The sequence below is a fragment of the Micropterus salmoides genome, unplaced genomic scaffold (assembly GCF_014851395.1).
Source record: "Micropterus salmoides isolate LMB-PRFRI ecotype aquatic unplaced genomic scaffold, ASM1485139v1 Ms_hic_scaffold_4, whole genome shotgun sequence".
In the NCBI taxonomy this organism is placed as follows: Eukaryota; Metazoa; Chordata; class Actinopteri; order Centrarchiformes; family Centrarchidae; genus Micropterus; species Micropterus salmoides.
The window spans coordinates 18,978,652-18,996,196 of record NW_024043372.1 but is presented as its reverse complement, the minus strand read 5'-3'; the positions used below and the strand labels follow the sequence as shown (position 1 = coordinate 18,996,196).

At 40.2% G+C, this 17,545-nt stretch overlaps 3 protein-coding genes across 11 annotated transcripts; 2 read left to right on the top strand and 1 right to left on the bottom strand.

The window, feature by feature from the left end:
• Positions 1 to 119: 119 nt before the first annotated feature.
• On the top strand, positions 120 to 4,671 carry glyctk (glycerate kinase). Of its 2 annotated transcripts, XM_038697184.1 has the most exons (6): positions 120 to 179; positions 368 to 456; positions 2,609 to 2,995; positions 3,087 to 3,238; positions 3,323 to 3,498; positions 3,594 to 4,671. In XM_038697184.1, the coding sequence occupies exons 3-6, from the start codon at positions 2,640 to 2,642 to the stop codon at positions 4,482 to 4,484; spliced, it is 1,575 nt and encodes a 524-aa protein (XP_038553112.1). In that variant the 5' UTR covers positions 120 to 179; positions 368 to 456; positions 2,609 to 2,639; the 3' UTR covers positions 4,485 to 4,671. The 2 variants fall into 2 exon arrangements, with proteins under 2 accessions (XP_038553112.1, XP_038553113.1); XM_038697185.1 differs by lacking the exons at positions 120 to 179; positions 368 to 456 and adding an exon at positions 463 to 1,765.
• A 625-nt stretch (positions 4,672 to 5,296) lies between these two features.
• tcta (T cell leukemia translocation altered) lies at positions 5,297 to 8,194 on the bottom strand. Of its 2 annotated transcripts, XM_038697191.1 has the most exons (4): positions 7,848 to 8,194; positions 7,705 to 7,756; positions 6,831 to 6,908; positions 5,297 to 6,056 (listed from the first exon to the last, which is right to left on the bottom strand). In XM_038697191.1, exons 1-3 carry the CDS (start codon positions 8,056 to 8,058, stop codon positions 6,866 to 6,868), a joined length of 306 nt encoding a protein of 101 aa, XP_038553119.1. In that variant the 5' UTR covers positions 8,059 to 8,194; the 3' UTR covers positions 5,297 to 6,056; positions 6,831 to 6,865. The 2 variants fall into 2 exon arrangements, with proteins under 2 accessions (XP_038553119.1, XP_038553118.1); XM_038697190.1 differs by lacking the exon at positions 5,297 to 6,056 and having other exon boundaries at positions 6,061 to 6,908.
• Positions 8,195 to 8,379: 185 nt separating this feature from the next.
• Positions 8,380 to 15,255, top strand: mon1bb (MON1 secretory trafficking family member Bb). Of its 7 annotated transcripts, none has more exons than XM_038697182.1 (7): positions 8,380 to 8,466; positions 8,864 to 8,952; positions 9,922 to 10,013; positions 10,114 to 10,710; positions 11,143 to 11,935; positions 13,258 to 13,405; positions 13,960 to 15,254. In XM_038697182.1, the coding sequence occupies exons 3-7, from the start codon at positions 9,938 to 9,940 to the stop codon at positions 14,185 to 14,187; spliced, it is 1,842 nt and encodes a 613-aa protein (XP_038553110.1). In that variant the 5' UTR covers positions 8,380 to 8,466; positions 8,864 to 8,952; positions 9,922 to 9,937; the 3' UTR covers positions 14,188 to 15,254. The 7 variants fall into 7 exon arrangements, with proteins under 7 accessions (XP_038553110.1, XP_038553108.1, XP_038553109.1 ...); XM_038697180.1 differs by having other exon boundaries at positions 8,409 to 8,660; XM_038697181.1 differs by lacking the exons at positions 8,380 to 8,466; positions 8,864 to 8,952 and adding an exon at positions 8,687 to 8,820.
• Positions 15,256 to 17,545: the final 2,290 nt, after the last annotated feature.

The following is a 17,545-nucleotide window of genomic DNA, read 5'->3' as shown; positions in this document are numbered from 1 at the left end:
CACGCGCATTTCTCGGAAACCACGCGACATGATAGAGTTGGATGTCATCGCGAGAGTTGGATGTCATCATCATCATCATCCGTGATGTGTGTGCTTGGGAGTCCAAAGTAACATAAACAACAGGCATAGCGTTATTACCCAATACAGTGAATTAACAATACAAAAACCTGCTCACAGAGGCACGTGAGGATAAAATATATCTATTTACTCTGAACTGGACAATTGATGTGTCTCTTTGCCATCGAGTCTGGTTTCATCTTATTTGCACGTCTGAAACAGTGTTAGCAACTGCTCCCTCAAGCCAGCATTTTGTGTCATGTTTACCAGCTTGTTTTGTCAGTCTGCTCAATTTTCTGTTACCTTCTAGGTTTTTCTCCAGGCAGCAAAATGGACGCAGGAGTAGTGAAGGACAAAATAACGGCAGGAGTTTTTCCCTCACTTACAGGAAGGTCTGAGGTATGAACCTGGTATTAAACGACTTTTTTTCCTGTTATAGGCCTATTTATTTAACTGCTAGAGTCGGTTTAAAAACAAAATCAGTTCGATAAAAGTTTAGCCACCATTTTGACCTGTAAACATCAGCTCGCCTCGATAACGTTACGTGTGGAGCACAAGAGATAAGGTACGCAGCATAAAATAAACTCTACTCTAAAAATATTGAGATTATACAGCAAGTGGTACCATAGTACAAGTATTATGTACTTGTAATATGGGTAATGTGGATAAACTCACTATATCACTATCTAATTAATACAGTTTCTGGAAAATGATTAATAGATATAACCACATGAGAATGGCTTATTTGGCTCAAACGATACATGACAAATCTTCAAATTGGTGCATTGGCTGATGATTTTACATTCAATGTAATTTGCTTGACCTGTCATTTCTACAAGTGAGGGTACAATGCACACTACCATATGCCTCACTGAGATGTTTGGTTTTCAAAAGGAGAAGGTTTTCACAACTTGTTTATTTCCACAATAAGAAAACATGCATTGCAGTGTAAAAATAGAAGAAATAAATGTGCATTGTCCAAAAAAAGCTAAGCTAAAAATTATATATATAATATTATATTCCATGATATTATTATATTTTGAATTGTCACCTGCCACCTGAATTGTGTTTCCCTTTATATAAATAAAGACATTTCCACCAGAAATTGGTGTAGAAAATTTCACCAGAATGCAGGAAATTATGTTTAATGCCCAAAATTTTCTTGGGGAGGAGCCCCAGACCCCCCACTCATATATTTCTGCATTTCATATTTCTTCAAAGTAGTCCTCAAATTTGTACTTGTCCTGTTCTTGTGAATCCAATATTGTGCTTTGCCACGTCTCGTGTATCATCACAGCACTAATCTGAGCCCTTACTCCACAACTTTTCAACACAAAGTGACGCCCTTGGTAAACTAGCTTAAGTTTGTGCACCATTTGAATTACTGCAGCATGAATGGCTCCCAAGTCTGTCAGATACTATGCTCATGAATTTAAACACTGTGTTCACTGTTGTACGAATGTCTGGTATCACTGAGAACTCTTTTTTGTTCACCCAGTCTACAGACTACTAGACAGAATGTAGCTGGGTGGTCAGTGGTTTGATGTGTCCTGTGGTCCATTCAAGTCAATCATTACACACAGGGTACACAAGTAGAGTCGGTCTCTGGTCAGATCTTTGCTACACTGCCTGACTGCTGAGCTGGAGCACACATAACAGTCTTCCACAGGAATCCACAGGCCTTATATCCGATTTACAACCTTCACAGGTAGGCAGCATCATAAGTCTTCAGAAAGCAGTTTTACAGGAAATATGCAACTGAATAGGGTGATAACAGCTGTTACCTATGTGTGGTTTTAGTTGATATAAAAAGTAGGCAGTGGTCTGTAGTACACTTTCTTTTCAGCCTTTAAAAGTAAGCTAACAGGCAACACATGAACAAATGATTTATTTATGTGAGAACAATAGGTATACAGGAACACCACACACTAGTGTAACCCTCGTGTCTTTAGATTTAAAGATGGGTAAGATTTTAACAGAGCTACCAATCAGTGGAAGGACTGCACAACCTTTTAACTTGAAGTATGATATTACTATTGAAGTACAGGTTTCTTGTGGTCACAGCCATTTTATTTTTGGCTTGGATTTGGCCCATGAGATGTTAGGTTCATCTTTCCTTTTCAATGCACCATGGTAATAGATAAAGTTGTACCTCACCTTGATATCATTTTACTTTTCAACAGTACTCACTACACCATGCAATCCAGCAGTGACCTCTGACACTAACACAAACACCATAAATGCCAAAACATATTGAATTTTGAGTCCATGCTGCCAGTTAGAATAGCAGATTTTTCTTTTGTCCTTTTGGAGAATGTTAGTGTGCACAATTATGAATAACCTAATATACAGTTAACCTTCTGGTTCCTCAATATTTACTTGAGAGGTAAAAGTGGCCTTCAACCGACAAACATTATTTGTAAAAAAACTGTAGAATATCTGACCTTTTCCTCTCTGCACATCGTTGTATTCTAGATGAGTGTTTTTAAAAAAAATAAGGTTTTGTGGTGACCGTCTTTATAAATGAGGATTTGAATTTTTAATCCCTCAGGCAATTTCTGCTCAGACCCACTGAACTTTCCATGGCCCGTGTTCTTTCCCTGGTCCGGCTTCAGCCTTTTCTCACCCTTGTGGGCAGGAGAAAACCTATGCCATGCACAATGTCAATGGACTCAAGGGCACGTGGGGTGTTTGCAGCTGCAGTGGAAGCTGTGCAGCCAGACACTGTGGTCCGGCAGAGTATAGAGCGCAAGGAGGACTCAGTTGTTATCTGTGGTCGCAAATTCACACTCCAACACAATCTGCACTTGGTGGGCTTTGGAAAAGCTGTACTGGGTATGGCTGCCGAGGCTGAGAGGATTTTGGGGGATCACTTAGTAAAAGGAATAATAAGTGTGCCACATGGGATTCAGCAGACATTACAGCATCATGGGAAAAAGTAAGCAAATGCCTTAGGAAGTAAACAACTTTAAAATATTACACAAAAATAACATTAAGCAGCATAATAAAATGTCTCCCTTCCATCACAGCCATCTGTTGTTAAAAGAAAACAGCCACATTAAAGTAATGGAGGGAGCTAAACACAACTTGCCTGACACTGATGCCCAGAAGGCAGCTGAAGGGATCAAGCAGTTAGCGAATGAACTGACGGAGAAAGACTTGCTGCTTGTACTGATTTCAGGTAAAACTTGATCTTCTCGTGTTGCTTTTTCTTTACAAAATGAAATATAAATCTCTGATAACCAGGTGGTGCAACTGTTTCTAGGTGGAGGCTCTGCACTATTGCCTGCGCCCATCCCACCAATCTCGTTGCAAGAGAAACTTGATGTTACCCGCAAACTTGCCGCTGCTGGTTCCACCATTCAAGAGCTGAACACTGTGCGGCGCGCCCTGTCTTTCTTAAAAGGTGGAGGGCTTGCACATTGTGCTCACCCTGCCCAGGTAACATACTTTTCTTTAACCAGCTTTTTATTGTAGGGGAGAACTCATTCCAGCATTGTTCTTCAAATATCACTCCTTTAATCCCTTCTTCACAGGTGATTGCACTGATATTGTCCGATGTAATTGGGGACCCTCTGGACTTGATAGCCAGTGGCCCCACAGTGCGGAGTGAGGTGTGGCCTGAAGAAGTTTTGTCAGTTTTTGAACGTTACAAGCTGTTGAACTTTCTACCAGCCTCAGTAAAGGAAGTCCTTGGAAGACCAAGTCCCCGGTGGAGGGAGAATACAGATGAATCTAACACATTGGGACATGTTCTCAATGCTGTGATTGGCTCCAACAGTGTTGCCCTTCAGTGTGCTGGTCGCCGGGCCCGAGAGCTAGGTTTCCGTCCTGTTGTGCTGGCACCAGGAGTGTGTGGTGATGTAAGGGCAGTCTCCAGACTTTATGGCCTCTTGGCCCACTTTGCCTGTTCTCAAAAGGAACCTCCTCCCGAGATTGCCGCTGAGTTGCTGAGGCTGGGGCCTGAAGTAGGAGTGGAGAGCTGGGACCTCTGCCGTACCATGCAGGTCTTGGATGAAGGGCGTACGGAAGGATGGGGCGCCACGTGTCTTTTAGCTGGAGGTGAGCCCACTGTGGAGCTGACAGGCAAGGGTCGAGGTGGTCGAAACCAGGAACTGGCCCTGCGAGTGGGACTGGAGCTGAGAGGCCTGGGACTCCCGCCTAATGGTCCTGTTTTCCTGAGCGGTGGAACTGATGGTCAAGATGGACCCACTGAGGCAGCAGGGGCCATTACTGATGGGGGGTTGTATGAAGAGGCACAAACACAGGGGTTGGACATCGACAACTTCCTTACCAACAATGATTCTTACACTTTTTTTACACGTCTTTCTGCTGGGCAGCGATTACTTGTACCTGGCCTAACCTGCACAAATGTGATGGATGTGCACTTGCTACTTATCCCACCAATTCCCGTTAACATAAGATAATTCCAAAGCACACAGAATAAAATGAGTTAAGTATTATCCGTCTGACTTGTATTGTACTACCTGTTTTGTTTTTTTTCAACGATAGTTTTTTTTGGCCCATTTATGTGAAACGCTTTGTAAATCTACACGAAAGACTGATATTGCAATTTAAAATTCAACCAAGTATATGATAGGATTGGAATAAAAATCATCAGTTTTGAAATCAACATTAAGGTTTTAGCAGGGAACAAAAGTTGTATGAATAGTGGATATCGACTGATATTGGTTTTTCAATGGCTGGTGCTGATATTTAGAGAGCAGGAACATCAGATGTCAAAACAAAGAAGAGTTGTATATTATTCCATGCAGTGTACAGTCTAATGTACATGGTTATCTTAGCCAGTTATGTGTTGTTTTAGACTGAATATGTATCAATTAATGAAATAGAGACATACATTGGGTTATGCTGTTGATTTCAGAACGTGACTGATGTTTAAAAGGAGAGCGGGGTACAGTTTGTCAGAAGTGACGTCATTAAACTGCATAATTCTCCACAGTAGAATATAAATTTAATGCTAGTCAGTAATGGTTTGAGATTAGATTTGCAAACTTTTTCATCACCTTCCCAAAACTCAAAAGGGGGAGCTCTAACGTCGTTCCACAGCAGCCACACTGACAAGGCTGCTTGTAGATGTGTCTGAAGATTATCGGTCTCGTGAGTGCAGGTATCGGCAGATGCCAATTATCTGAAAATGCCAGATATCACTGCAACATCAATTTTTTTTTTCTTTACAACCCAGCTCTAGCAATTAGAGACATCAATGACATCAGTATTTTCAAACACAACAAATTTAATATCAATCAAGCTATTTGCACTAAACTCACACAGTCGTAATATCATTCAGCTTTGCTGTTGGTCTTTTCACGTACTTCAAGGTACCTAAAATATGCTGATGATTTTGTTAAGTTCATTTGGTAAGGACTATGTACGTCATTATACATTTCTGTAAATACACACTGCAGCACATTATCTTGTACTACCAACTTGTCTTTACCATTTTAACGGTATTATAACTTTCAGTTATAGTGGCTGACTGTATGTCTCATACACACAATGTATTCAACCTACCTTTCACTATACATTAAATCACATTGGATTTAACAAAGCTTTTTTTTACACATTACTACTTCTAGTACTGAGCACAAATATATAAAAATTATTTATTAGGCATGCTTACCCTCAAGTAAAGAAGCACCTTTGGTAGCAATTACAACCATGAGTCTACCCAATATGGATAGGTTGGTTTTAGCTTTGCATATCTGAACATGGCAGATTTCCATCCATTCTTTTTAGCAAAATTGCTCAAGCGCTTTTGATTATCCAGCTGTTGGTCCTTTTTCCAGGTACACATTGTAAATTCATGTCACACCTTGATTACACGCAGGTGATTGTCATTCAAATTGTGCACTTTAGGTGTGTCATGAACAGGCTCAATGTGCTTGTGTAATCAATTATTTTGTATTTGCACCTAATTTTGATCAATCTGTAGAGATTTGTTTCACTTTGACGCAGGAGTTTGCGGTGAGTCAGCACTGTAAAAAAAAAAAAAAACATGAAAAAGCCAAAGGGGGTGAATATTTTAGACAGGCACTGTGTATCTCCCATAAACTGTATATAAAAAGGTATCTCCCTATAAGTGCACACAATGTTCCTTACATGTTATGAGAAATACTGGTTCAAATTTCATAGAAAATCATGTACAATGTAAGACATGAGCTGCTTTTCATGGATCTATATTCCAACAGATGTGCATTATTTATGAAATAGTAGTGATGTAAATAAAAAAAACCTGTCCACCGCAAAGGATCTTTCAAATCATAACACATGCACATCATTCACTTACTCCTGTTGATGCAGTTAAGGAATACTATTTTAAAAAGTATTTTTTTACTTACATACATCATTTAAATCAAGTCCAATTATTTTTTCTTGTTCATGGTCAGAATGAAAATCCCATGTCTGCTATCAAAACTGTGTTCTTAAAGCACCCTTAATTTATATACAAAACCATCATATTTTTCACATTTGTACAATGGCCTCTTGACCAATTAGCCAAATAGATCAATTTAGGTATTTACACAAGGAAAGGTCCTTCTCAATGACCAATGTTGACAGGCCAAAATAAATATCTCACAGCGCTATGTATAGATTTAGTGTCACTGTTGATCTACACAAAACGTAATAACAAATGTTTCTCTGTCACCAGAAGGTGCATGCATCTTGAATGCACTAAAGATACTTTATTATCAGCAAAACATGATGGTGCATTCAATGTCTTTGGGAGATGTAAACTGTCCAGCTCTCACTTGGATAAAGTCCAAAGTCCAACACTGCTATCCAGTTAATCTCGATGCGTCTTCAGGGTTTCTCCTGCTCTACTTTCCCTGTAAGAATAAGGCAATTAAATTACTAACAATCAATTTCATTGTATTACCATAAAATTCTATTATCCACTTTTAACCACACAGTCATCAGTGATATATTGGCAATAAATGTTGCAACTTCAGCTGTGGTGGACAGTAATTAAGTAAATTTACTCAATTTCATTCTACTTTCTACTTCTATATCACTACATCTCTGAGGGGAGGTTTTATACTTTTTACTACTACTACTTATTAAAATATGTTGTTATAAATTAAACTCCAACATTTTATACAAGTACGGCTGACAGGCAACAACTTTGATGGCAACAGATTATTCATGTAAAGCATTTCATGATTCCAGCTTCACCTATGTAATGATTTACTACATTTCCTTTTAATTATATTATAATAATTTTGAGCTTCGTATTGTTGGTTAGACAAGCATCCCCTGACAAACAGAACCATACAAATAGTACTTTTCTCCTTTCATATTTTTAAAAGCAGGTACTTTTGTACTTTGACTGAAGTATAAATTTAAATAAAAGATATTTAGTTCTCAGAAGTTATCAGTACTTTTACTCGAGAACTTGTGTGCTTCAGTGAAAATGATTACAACGTATCCATTGAACCTTGGAATTAGAGGCAGTCTCTCTAGATGCCCAAATAATCAGAAGGCAGGCACTAAAGAAAAAAAAAACCTGGACCAAACCAAGCTTCTGCAGTAATGGCCACCTATCCAACAGAAGCTTTAGCGCACCAAACTGTGTGAGGGTCGTAATTGACCTGTGTGAAGCGACATGGGTGCTCGGACACCTACCATCCACTCAGGTGGGGCGCTGTATCAGGTGTGCCTCCGTTCTGTCCAGTCCCTGCACATCAACACAGACAGAGAAATGAAGCCACCGTGGCTAGCACTAGTTTAGCAAGTGATACGGATAAGGTGAAACGGAAAAAACTCACCCTGTCGATAATACATATCGTTCACCGTATTCCCGTAGACTTTCCACGCAAAGTGAATTGCGATAAGGCTAAAAATTAACCAGCTGAGTAAGATTTTGAATATGGAGACTCTCATATCGTTGGCGAGCCAGTCGTCAACAAATTCGGAGAGGAACGACAAGCAGCTGTCGGCGATGCGGGATAAAAACTCAAAATCCCACGGTTCCTCCATAGTGTTGGGTTATTCAGCTAAAATTAAATCAATAAGGTGAACTCTTTATCCGATGGATACTTTAAAAACGTCGCTTTGGCTAGGTAACGAATGACATCCTGGTGATCATCGCTACCGTTACGACGTTGTTTCTATGACTGGGGAGGCTTGAAGAAGCGGAGATGACGTAGCTTACGTAGCGTGGTTACGCCAGCTTGAAACGATAAACATAATTCCAAGTAGTGTTATATCTACTAAAGCTAAACTATACATTTAATTATTGATATACTAACGTGATTCAGTTCATATAATACGTCCCATCATTTTATACGTTTAAAACTAAAATTGAATGCTACTACCAGCACAGCTAACATAGCTACTAGCCCCGTTTGGTAGCTCAACACTTCCATATTGCTCCATACGCAAAGTGTAGGAGGAAAATCTAAACGTTACTTTTTTATCTGTCATCCAGCAGCGGGTTTCATCTTTAACCGAATTTTCATGACCCTGCGGGCGTCTACTGTCTGTCAGGGATGATATAATGCTAGACCGGAGTGAAGCTAACGTGTTCAGCATTTCCACGCTAGCCATAGCAGGCCGGAGCAGCTAACTTACAGCCATCGGTGAAGTGCAACGTTATATACTGGATTTAAACATTAGTATAAGCCCGGATAAGAATTTTATCGCTCCGGACCTTATATACAGTCTATGCTCCGGACATGCAGTAGACCTTCGATAGATTACAAAAATACCGCTGAAGATCAACCCGCTGCTGAATCACAGGTTAAGAAAATAACAAATCACTTTTCCCCTACGATTTTTGTAGGAAACGCTTAGGACCGCACGGAGTAACGTAAGGAGCATGAGCGCACAATTTATCTCCTAGCTACGTTAGCTACATGTCTTCGCTGAAAGGCAAGTGGTCATCCATGTCGTTTTATAGTTTTATTATGGAAAGATACAATTCCTACATGTTTGCTAGTGATTGTATGTGTCCCAAGATATTTGACAAGTCACTGTCTCGGCTGCATGAAAAATACTTTGAGAGGGGCGGGACTAGCCGTAGCCACCGAGCGGCCTGATTGGTCATTTGAGCTTGTCGTCAGAGGTTCCGGATGTCTGCTGTGGTAAAGAGGAAAATTTGTTTTCTGCTTCTCATTTTGTGTCGTTCATTCTTGACACCCTGATTGCTGCCGGGTTGCGGATGAAAGTTAATGTAGCCATTTAGATATTCAACCCAACGTTTCTATAGTACAAAATCGTAAGTTTTTTTCTTTGTCTTTAGGTGTCTAATTGTAGGTGACCACGATTGCTTGCGTGCTCACTGTTAAGCCAAGGCCATGAAATTGATCTGTGTGTCGCTTGCTAGCAGGTAACGTTAGCCATGAAACTGCAGTCAACATTTACCGAGTTGCATTGGAATTCACAGTCAAACATTTATCCTTACTGAAAAGTAAGCTATCTTGAAGGCGAGCACGTTAGCAGACAAGCTAACATTAGCTTTATAAGTAACTTAAGCTATTATTAAACAAACGTTACCCTTTTCTCTGGCTGTCAAACGTTAACAGTTCACTTACTTTCGTCTCTCTGTCCAACCGATTGCCGTTTATCTGTTGTATAACATTCACCATGCTGCTGGAAGTTGTAACCAGTATTAAACTCCAGAGTCTGTTCGGTATCTTGGAGTTGTAATTCTCCCCTGTAACCAGTTATCCTCTGTTATCGTCATGTGATCTGACCACTGGTCCAGTATGAGTGCTCCTATTCATTAGAGATTGAGAAGCATGCTGTGTCAATGTTCATCTACAACCACTTACAAACACTGGTTGTAAAGCGGTTTATTGGGAATTGTTGTGTTATTGTTAGGCATTTTTTTGTCTCCAGTGACTGGGATGGTATCATGGAGAGAGACAGTCATCAAGGAGAGGCACAGGGAGTGAAGATTTGTGATCCAACCTCTGAGAGTAATCCACCTGGTAAATTATTTAATTGTTCATTACAGCTATTCTAAATTTTAGCCCACCTGTCTTAAATTTTATCATTCATTTAATAATTTAATTTTGTTTTTCATCCTAGCTGACACCTTGGCAACTTCTCTCTCCCTGTTGGGGAATCACATGTTTCCTGACCGGGTGGAGAAGAAGGACAGCACCACTGTTAACAAAGAGGACCCTGCAGATTCACTTGTGTCAGATGTTACTGCAGAGGAGCAGAGTCTGGATGCAGAGCCCCTTTCTAACCAGGAAACAAAGCTAGAGACTGAGGAGACTGAAAACTCTGAGTGTCAAAACAATGTGTCCACCCAGCCGTCTGACAGAGGAACCGAGGAAGCTGCCATTGACAATGACCAGAGCGACGCTGGGGAGTTTGTTGTTACAATGCTGGCCAAGGCCAAACTGGAGGAGCAAGGTATAGGTGTGAAAGGAAGGTCTTCTCCCTTGTTGGAGGCAGGCATCCAGGAATCTCCTGCGTCTATGTCTCATCGTGATGAGGACGTGACAGCTGACAGCTGGCGGCAGCACAGGAAGCATGTTTTTGTGCTAAGTGAAGCAGGCAAACCCATCTATTCCCGATACGGCAGCGAAGAGGCGCTTTCATCTACAATGGGAGTCATGATGGCACTTGTTTCCTTTGTTCAAAGTGGAGATAACATCATCCGCTCAGTCCATTCTGGTGAGAGCATTAGTGCGATTATTATCATTTTGTATTTGTCCAGATACCTTTTGTAACATTATTGTAAATGTAATTTTCTATTTATGTAAATGACAGCTAGTGTAGAAATTTCAGAGAGGATTGTGGGTAACAGTGGCCAGTAAATGTCACTGCAGTGGCTCTAGCTCTCTATAGAAGGCAAGTTAATTATTACCAATTGACAAAAAGAGCTGCACCTAAGAGAACCGTGTCTGAAATATAATAATCGAGGAGAAGTTCATGCATTTAGAGTGTAGTTTTACAATCACTTTGTATTTATTTTAGTTCTGGAAATTCCTGTTACATTAACACATATTTTTGAGTCCAGAGCTGTCGATCATTGTTAGTAGACAGTCACTAATACTTCTGGTATTATCCTTAATGTTTGCTGGTGTCTGTCTTTCTTTCCATCAGAGGAGCATACCGTGGTGTTCTTACAGAAGGGGCCCCTAGTGCTGGTGTGTGTCTCTAGCAGCCGCCAGTCTGCGCAGCAGCTACGTGGAGAGCTCCTCTATGTGTACTATCAGATCATCAGCATGCTCACCCAGGCCAGCATATCCCGCATCTTTGAACACAAGAAAAACTACGACCTGAGGAGACTACTGGCAGGCTCAGAGAAGATCCTGGACGGTCTCCTCAACCTGGTGGATTCTGACCCCAGCTTCCTGCTAGCAGCAGTACACTGTTTGCCCTTAGCCTCCTCTCTCAGGGACTCTCTCAGCCAGATCCTTCAGAAAGCAATCACCCCCAATTTGGTTTTCTCCATCCTCATCGCAAATAACCAGCTGCTCACCATTGTCCAAGAAAAGACAGTAATCGAGGACAGCAGGCTGGAGCCAGCTGACGTCCACCTCCTGCTCAACCTCATTGGAGCGTCCTCTGCCTTTCAGGCTGGGGAGATCTGGACTCCCATCTGCCTCCCCCTCTTTAACCCTGACTGTTACTTTTATGCATACATTTCTTACCTGGACCCTCCAGAATGCACTGTTTGTTTGCTGCTGCTCTCGACAGACAAGGAGGCTTTCTACGCTGTAGCTGAGTGCAAGAGGAAGATAGAGGAGGCCATGGTGGCTCAGAACTCCCTTAGCCTCATTGCCCAAGTCCAGTCTTACAGCGTGAGCCAGGTGGGCGTCTCAGACCTCAGACACTTCATGTACAAGCCCTTTGATGTGCCAGACAACTACCGTCAGCTCACTCAGTTCACCAGGTGTGTGTGCGTGTGTGTTTGTGTATCTGTTTTTGTTTATGCAACTACAGGAGGGACATTTGAGCCTAAAATAGTTAAAAATGAGCATATGTAAAATAATAAAACTTGTAGACAGACATTAATATTTCTCTTTCTGTTTTTAAAAAAAGGGGTTTGTGATAACATTATTTTAGTCTCAAGAAAGAAAACATATTTCGTATGAAGGCCCTGGCTTGTATACAATATAAATATATTGTATAAGAAAGTATGAAAGCCCATTTACCAGGTGTGTGACGAGATCTCAGATCATCAGGTTAAAAGCTGCCTCGCGAGACTCACTCTATTGACAATTTTCAAATGCTGTCAAGCCACACTTTAATTTTCTCACACACAAATGTGTAACTGATAAGGTAGACTCACAGAGTGGATGAGGCTGTGATGGCAATGAGTGAAATTCTTGCGCTGTGAGTCGCAGCTAGTTGTGACAGAGTCTAACGTAGCTGGTAGCACGTATATTTTGCAATATAAACATCTAAAAACTGAAGCACAACCTTGCTCCCCTGGGGACTGTTAGCTGCTGAAGTTAGCGTGTGTGTGGATTTGTGGTGAGAATTTTGCCTGATCAAGTGTTGTGGGTTAGTTTCGGTTTGTCGTGCAACATTGAGTCCCAAACTGTGTCGGTCAAATGGTCTGAAGGGGAAAATACCAGCGTAGCAATAACTTAAAGCACATATAGTATAGGGCAGGTAGACTTTAAAAAATTATTATGAATTCTCATTAAATGATGTGTGGGAGAGATTCTGAATGTGCAGTAAGTTTTGGACATGAGCCCATGTCTCGTCTCGTAGGTTAAGTATCTCGTCACACCCCTACCATTTACGTTTGAGAAAAAAATACATCTTAGTGTGGTTGATGTTTGACAAATTAAGTGTCCTGTTTTTATATTTGGTAGTTCAGAAAATGAGGTTTTCTGAAATAGAGCTTCCATCTACAAGGGCACAGTGTAATCTAATTGTAAGAAATTCAAAGTCTTCCGTCTTCTAATCCTGTCAATTCACTTTACTGATCTCTTAATGAGGTGAACTAAAAGCATTGGTCCTGGCCCTATTACATAAGCCAGCAGCCCATCGAAACCTCGAAAATGAAAGTGAAATCATACAAATAATAAGAGCACTTCACTTTTTGTTTTCATCTTTTAAAACATTACAATGTTACAAAGAGCAAAACGTTTCCCATCTTACTGTCTCATCAGTAGCAAAAATCAATTGAGGGCACCATAGCAGAAGCTTTGTATGTCTTTTCTGTCTGTAACCTTTTTCTCTATGATTTGCGGCTGCATGTAGTCCAGAGATGGAGGCACCGTACAGCAGTGAAGAGGAGAAAATGAGACTGCTGGACCTTTATCGTTATATGCACAGCCGCATCCACAGCACCTCACGACCCCTGAAGCTCATCTACCACGTGGCTGAGAGAGAAACTCTGCTAGCCTGGGTACGTAGCTGTGTTCACGGACACGTTCTCATTGTTACTATATGCGACTTTCTGCACAATGACTACTGTCTTTGTGTGCATTAGATAATCTTTGACATGAGGATGTCCGAATATATTTTAAGGACTTTTAAAGGAATAGTTCAACATTTTGAAAAAAATGCCGTCTTTTTTTTTTTTTTTTTTTTTTTTTTTTTAGTTAGACGAGAAGATTGATATCACTCTCATATCTGTCTGTTAAATATGAAGCTGGAGTTGGAAGACAGATAGCATAGCTCGGCATAAAGATTGGAAACAAGGGGGAACAGCTAGACTGGCTCTGTCGAAAGGTTTAAACTGTACAAAAACCTAAGTGTAAAAACGACAGGTTGTGGTTCTCTTTGGCGTTTGTGTATTAGACTAGTTCTTGTATTTTCTTTCCAGTCTTTATGCTAAGCTAAATTAGCCAGCTGCTAGCTGCAGCGTCATATTTAATAAACAGATACAGACAGTATCTTTTAGGATCAATTTTGATTTGATGTCCCCACCTAAAATGTCCATTTTGCTCTCCACTGTAGGTCACAAGTAAATTTGAGCTGTACACCTGCTTCAGTCCTCTGGTGACAAAGGCCTGTGCCATTACTGCTATCACTAAGCTTCTAAGGTGGATTAAAAAGGAGGAGGACCGTCTTTTCATCAGATATCCCTCAAAGTATTCCACCACCCCAAATCCCAGCAAGAGCTCTCGGGGTGGCAAATCTGACCAGCAAGACTCCACAGATAACGGCTTTTTATCTCTTCTATAGGACTCTCGTAGTACTACTATAGTTGCTCTGCCTCATTCAACAATAGTTTGTACACTGTTTCCAAGATATTTTTAAACCCTCTTTTGACACTTGTTGGACTTGACAGACATTGACTACTGGAATCAAACACTACATTTTACACTAATTTAAGAAGGAATGATCTCTTTTACACTAGTATTATTTCTTTACCGTAACAAGAAAGCATGTCATTGCATCACTTTCTTTCGATCCGAAAGAGTCAGGGCAAAATAGCATCAGTATGTTTTAAATTAAACTGTGGGAGAAAATAATTGCAATGATATTTAAATGTTTTTATATTATTTTATTACTGCAACAAGAGAGACCATTTCCTCGCGGACAGTGAATGTATCACACAGACGACAGTTCATTCATATACTATAGCCTAACGATCCATTGCACCTTTGTTGTCTAAGTTAAGATGAGGAGTAAAATTAACTTTCTCAGACTAATTCTCACACATACACATATAATTTTCATGACACAAAAACATCCCAGTGTTACGAAACAGGATCTGCAACAAATTAACGTACAGTATGTTGTGTATTTGGGCTCAACATAAACTGGAAAAACAACTGGAACTGCCAGAACAGGGATGGGCCGCCATGTATCATACAGGGTCATGAACAAACAAATTGCCCTTTTTATGAATTTGGTTGCACATCCTGTGACAGAACTTGAAAACTTGTCGTTTCACATACCACTGATGTTTCTACTCTAATTAAAATCAGGTTGCATTCATGTTAAATTTTGTGCAGAAAACAAATCTGTTACACCTGATCACTTTACATGATCATCGTCATCTGTTACGATAAAAAGATGCCACTGAACTCACACAATGTTTTTCTGCAGATACTTCTGGTACGATTATCAGTTGACACTTAATGTAGTGACTTCAGGCGACTTATCTTTTTGGATAGTAGTTTTGTAACGATCTGTAGGTAATAAACAGTAGCCTCATTCTTGTGTCCTTTTAGAGGAATTTTCTGTCAATTCAAGTCTTACGAGTATGTCTATAGTATTATGAAATAAATCCCAGGTTGCACAAATCTGCACTTGTTCTCATTAAGTAAATATGTCCTGAATAAGCGTAATTTATTTACCATAACATGACAAATAACATTAAGTAAGACTTGATTTTGCAAGTCTGTATTTTCTGTGTTACTTTATGGTTTTCTTTTGAAATTTCTATGTAATTTGGTTCAGATTACAGGGAAAATGACTCTTCCAATGAATTGCTTGTGTAACCTTCAGTCTTTTAGGCAGTGCGTAGCAGGTGAGCCGTGCTTCCCAGGAATTATACTATAATTAGTACCACATCACATAGTTCCTTCCAGGAAACAACTGAGAACATTATCAGGTATTAAGGGACCCATACAATCAAGAATTGCGAACAATTTTAAGTGACTCTTACCGTCATGATGACTTTGATACAACTATATAGATATATCTAGATATATATAGAGAGAGAGAGGTGACACTTGAAAAATTAGCATATCGTGCAAAAGTTCATTTATTTCAGTAATTCAACTTAAAACTTTGAAACTAATATATAGACTTATTACATGCAAAGTGAGATGTTTCAAGCCTTTATTTGATATAATTTTGATGATTATGGCTTACAGCTTATAAAAACCCCAAATTCAAAATCTCAGAAAATTTGAATATTGTGAAAAGGTTCACTATTGTAGGCTTTAAGTGTCACACTCTAATCAGCTAATTAATCCAAAACACCTGCAAAGGGTTCCTGAGCCTTTAATTGGTCTCTCAGTCTGGTTCAGTAGAATTCACAATCATGGGGAAGACTGCTGACCTGACAGTTGGGCAGAAAACCATCATTGACACCCTCCACAAGGAGGGAAAGCCTCAAAAGGTAATTGCAAAAGAAGTTGGATGTTCTCAAAGTGCTGTATCAAGGCACATTAATAGAAAGTTAAGTGGAAGGAAAAAGGTGCACAAGCAGCAGGGATGACCGTAACCTGGAGAGGATTGTCAGGTAAAGGCCATTCAAATGTGTGGGGGAGCTTCACAAGGAGTGGACTGAGGCTGGAGTTATTGCATCAAGAGCCACCACACACATCTGGGTCCTGGACATGTGCTTCAAATGTTGTATTCCTCTTGTCAAGCCCCTCAACAAACAACGTCAGAAGTGTCTTACCCGGGCTAAAGGGGGAAAAAAAAGAACTGGTCTGTTTCTCAGTGGTCCAAAGTCCTCTTTTCTGATGAGAGCAAATTTTGCATCTCATTTGGAAACCAAGGTCCCAGAGTCTGGAGGAAGAATGGAGAGGCACACAATCCAAGATGCTTGAAGTCCAGTATGAAGGTTCCACAGTCTGTGTTGGTTTGGGGAGCCATGTCATCTGCTGGTAATGGTCCATTGTGCTTAATTAAGTCCAGAGTCAGCGCAGCTGTCTACCAGGACATTTTAGAGCACTTTATGCTTCGTTCAGCAGACAAGCTTTATGGTGATGCTGACTTCATTTTCCAGCAGGACTTGGCACCTGCCCACACTGCCAAAAGTACCAAAACCTGGTTCAATGACCATGGGATTACCGGCTTGATTGGCCAGTTAACTCGCCTGACCTGAACCCCATAGAGAATCTATAGGGCATTGCCAAGAGAAAGATGAAAGACATGAGACCGAACAATGCAGAAGAGCTGAAGGCCGCTATTGAAGCATCCTGGTCTTCCATAACACCTCAGCAGTGCCACAGGCTGATAGCATCCGTGCCACGCTGCATTGAGGCAGTAATTCATGCAAAAGGGGCCCAAACCAAGAACTGAGTACATATGCATGATTATACTTTTCAGAGGGCTGACATTTCTGTATTTAAAATCCTTTTTTTTCCTATTGATTTCATGTAGCTGTACTGTAATCATTGAAATTATATAAAATAAAGGCTTGAAATATCTCACTTTGCATGTAATGAGTATATTAGTTTCACCTTTTAAGTTGAATTACTGAAATAAATGAACTTTTGCACGATTTGCTAATTTGTCGAGTTTCACCTGGAGAGAAATATATAGCCGCCACCACCATATCTATATTTTTCTTCTAAGTCCCTGACTGTAACTTAGATCATATACAGGATCTAACAAGAACTTTCAGAAGTTTATGCCTTGCTTTTCATTGGTCCAATTGAAAGTTAACAGTGGCTGATGATCTAAACACAAACACTTGAAATATACAATAAAGTTGTTTATTTCCTGACAAAAGTTAAATATGATCAAACATCTGCTGTATTTTTCAGGTCAGGCAGTTGGACCAGCTCTGAGGCCTATACTGTGAAGCAGGATTTGAGTTTAGTGACGGTAACTTCAGGGTTAACCCTGGGTTTTC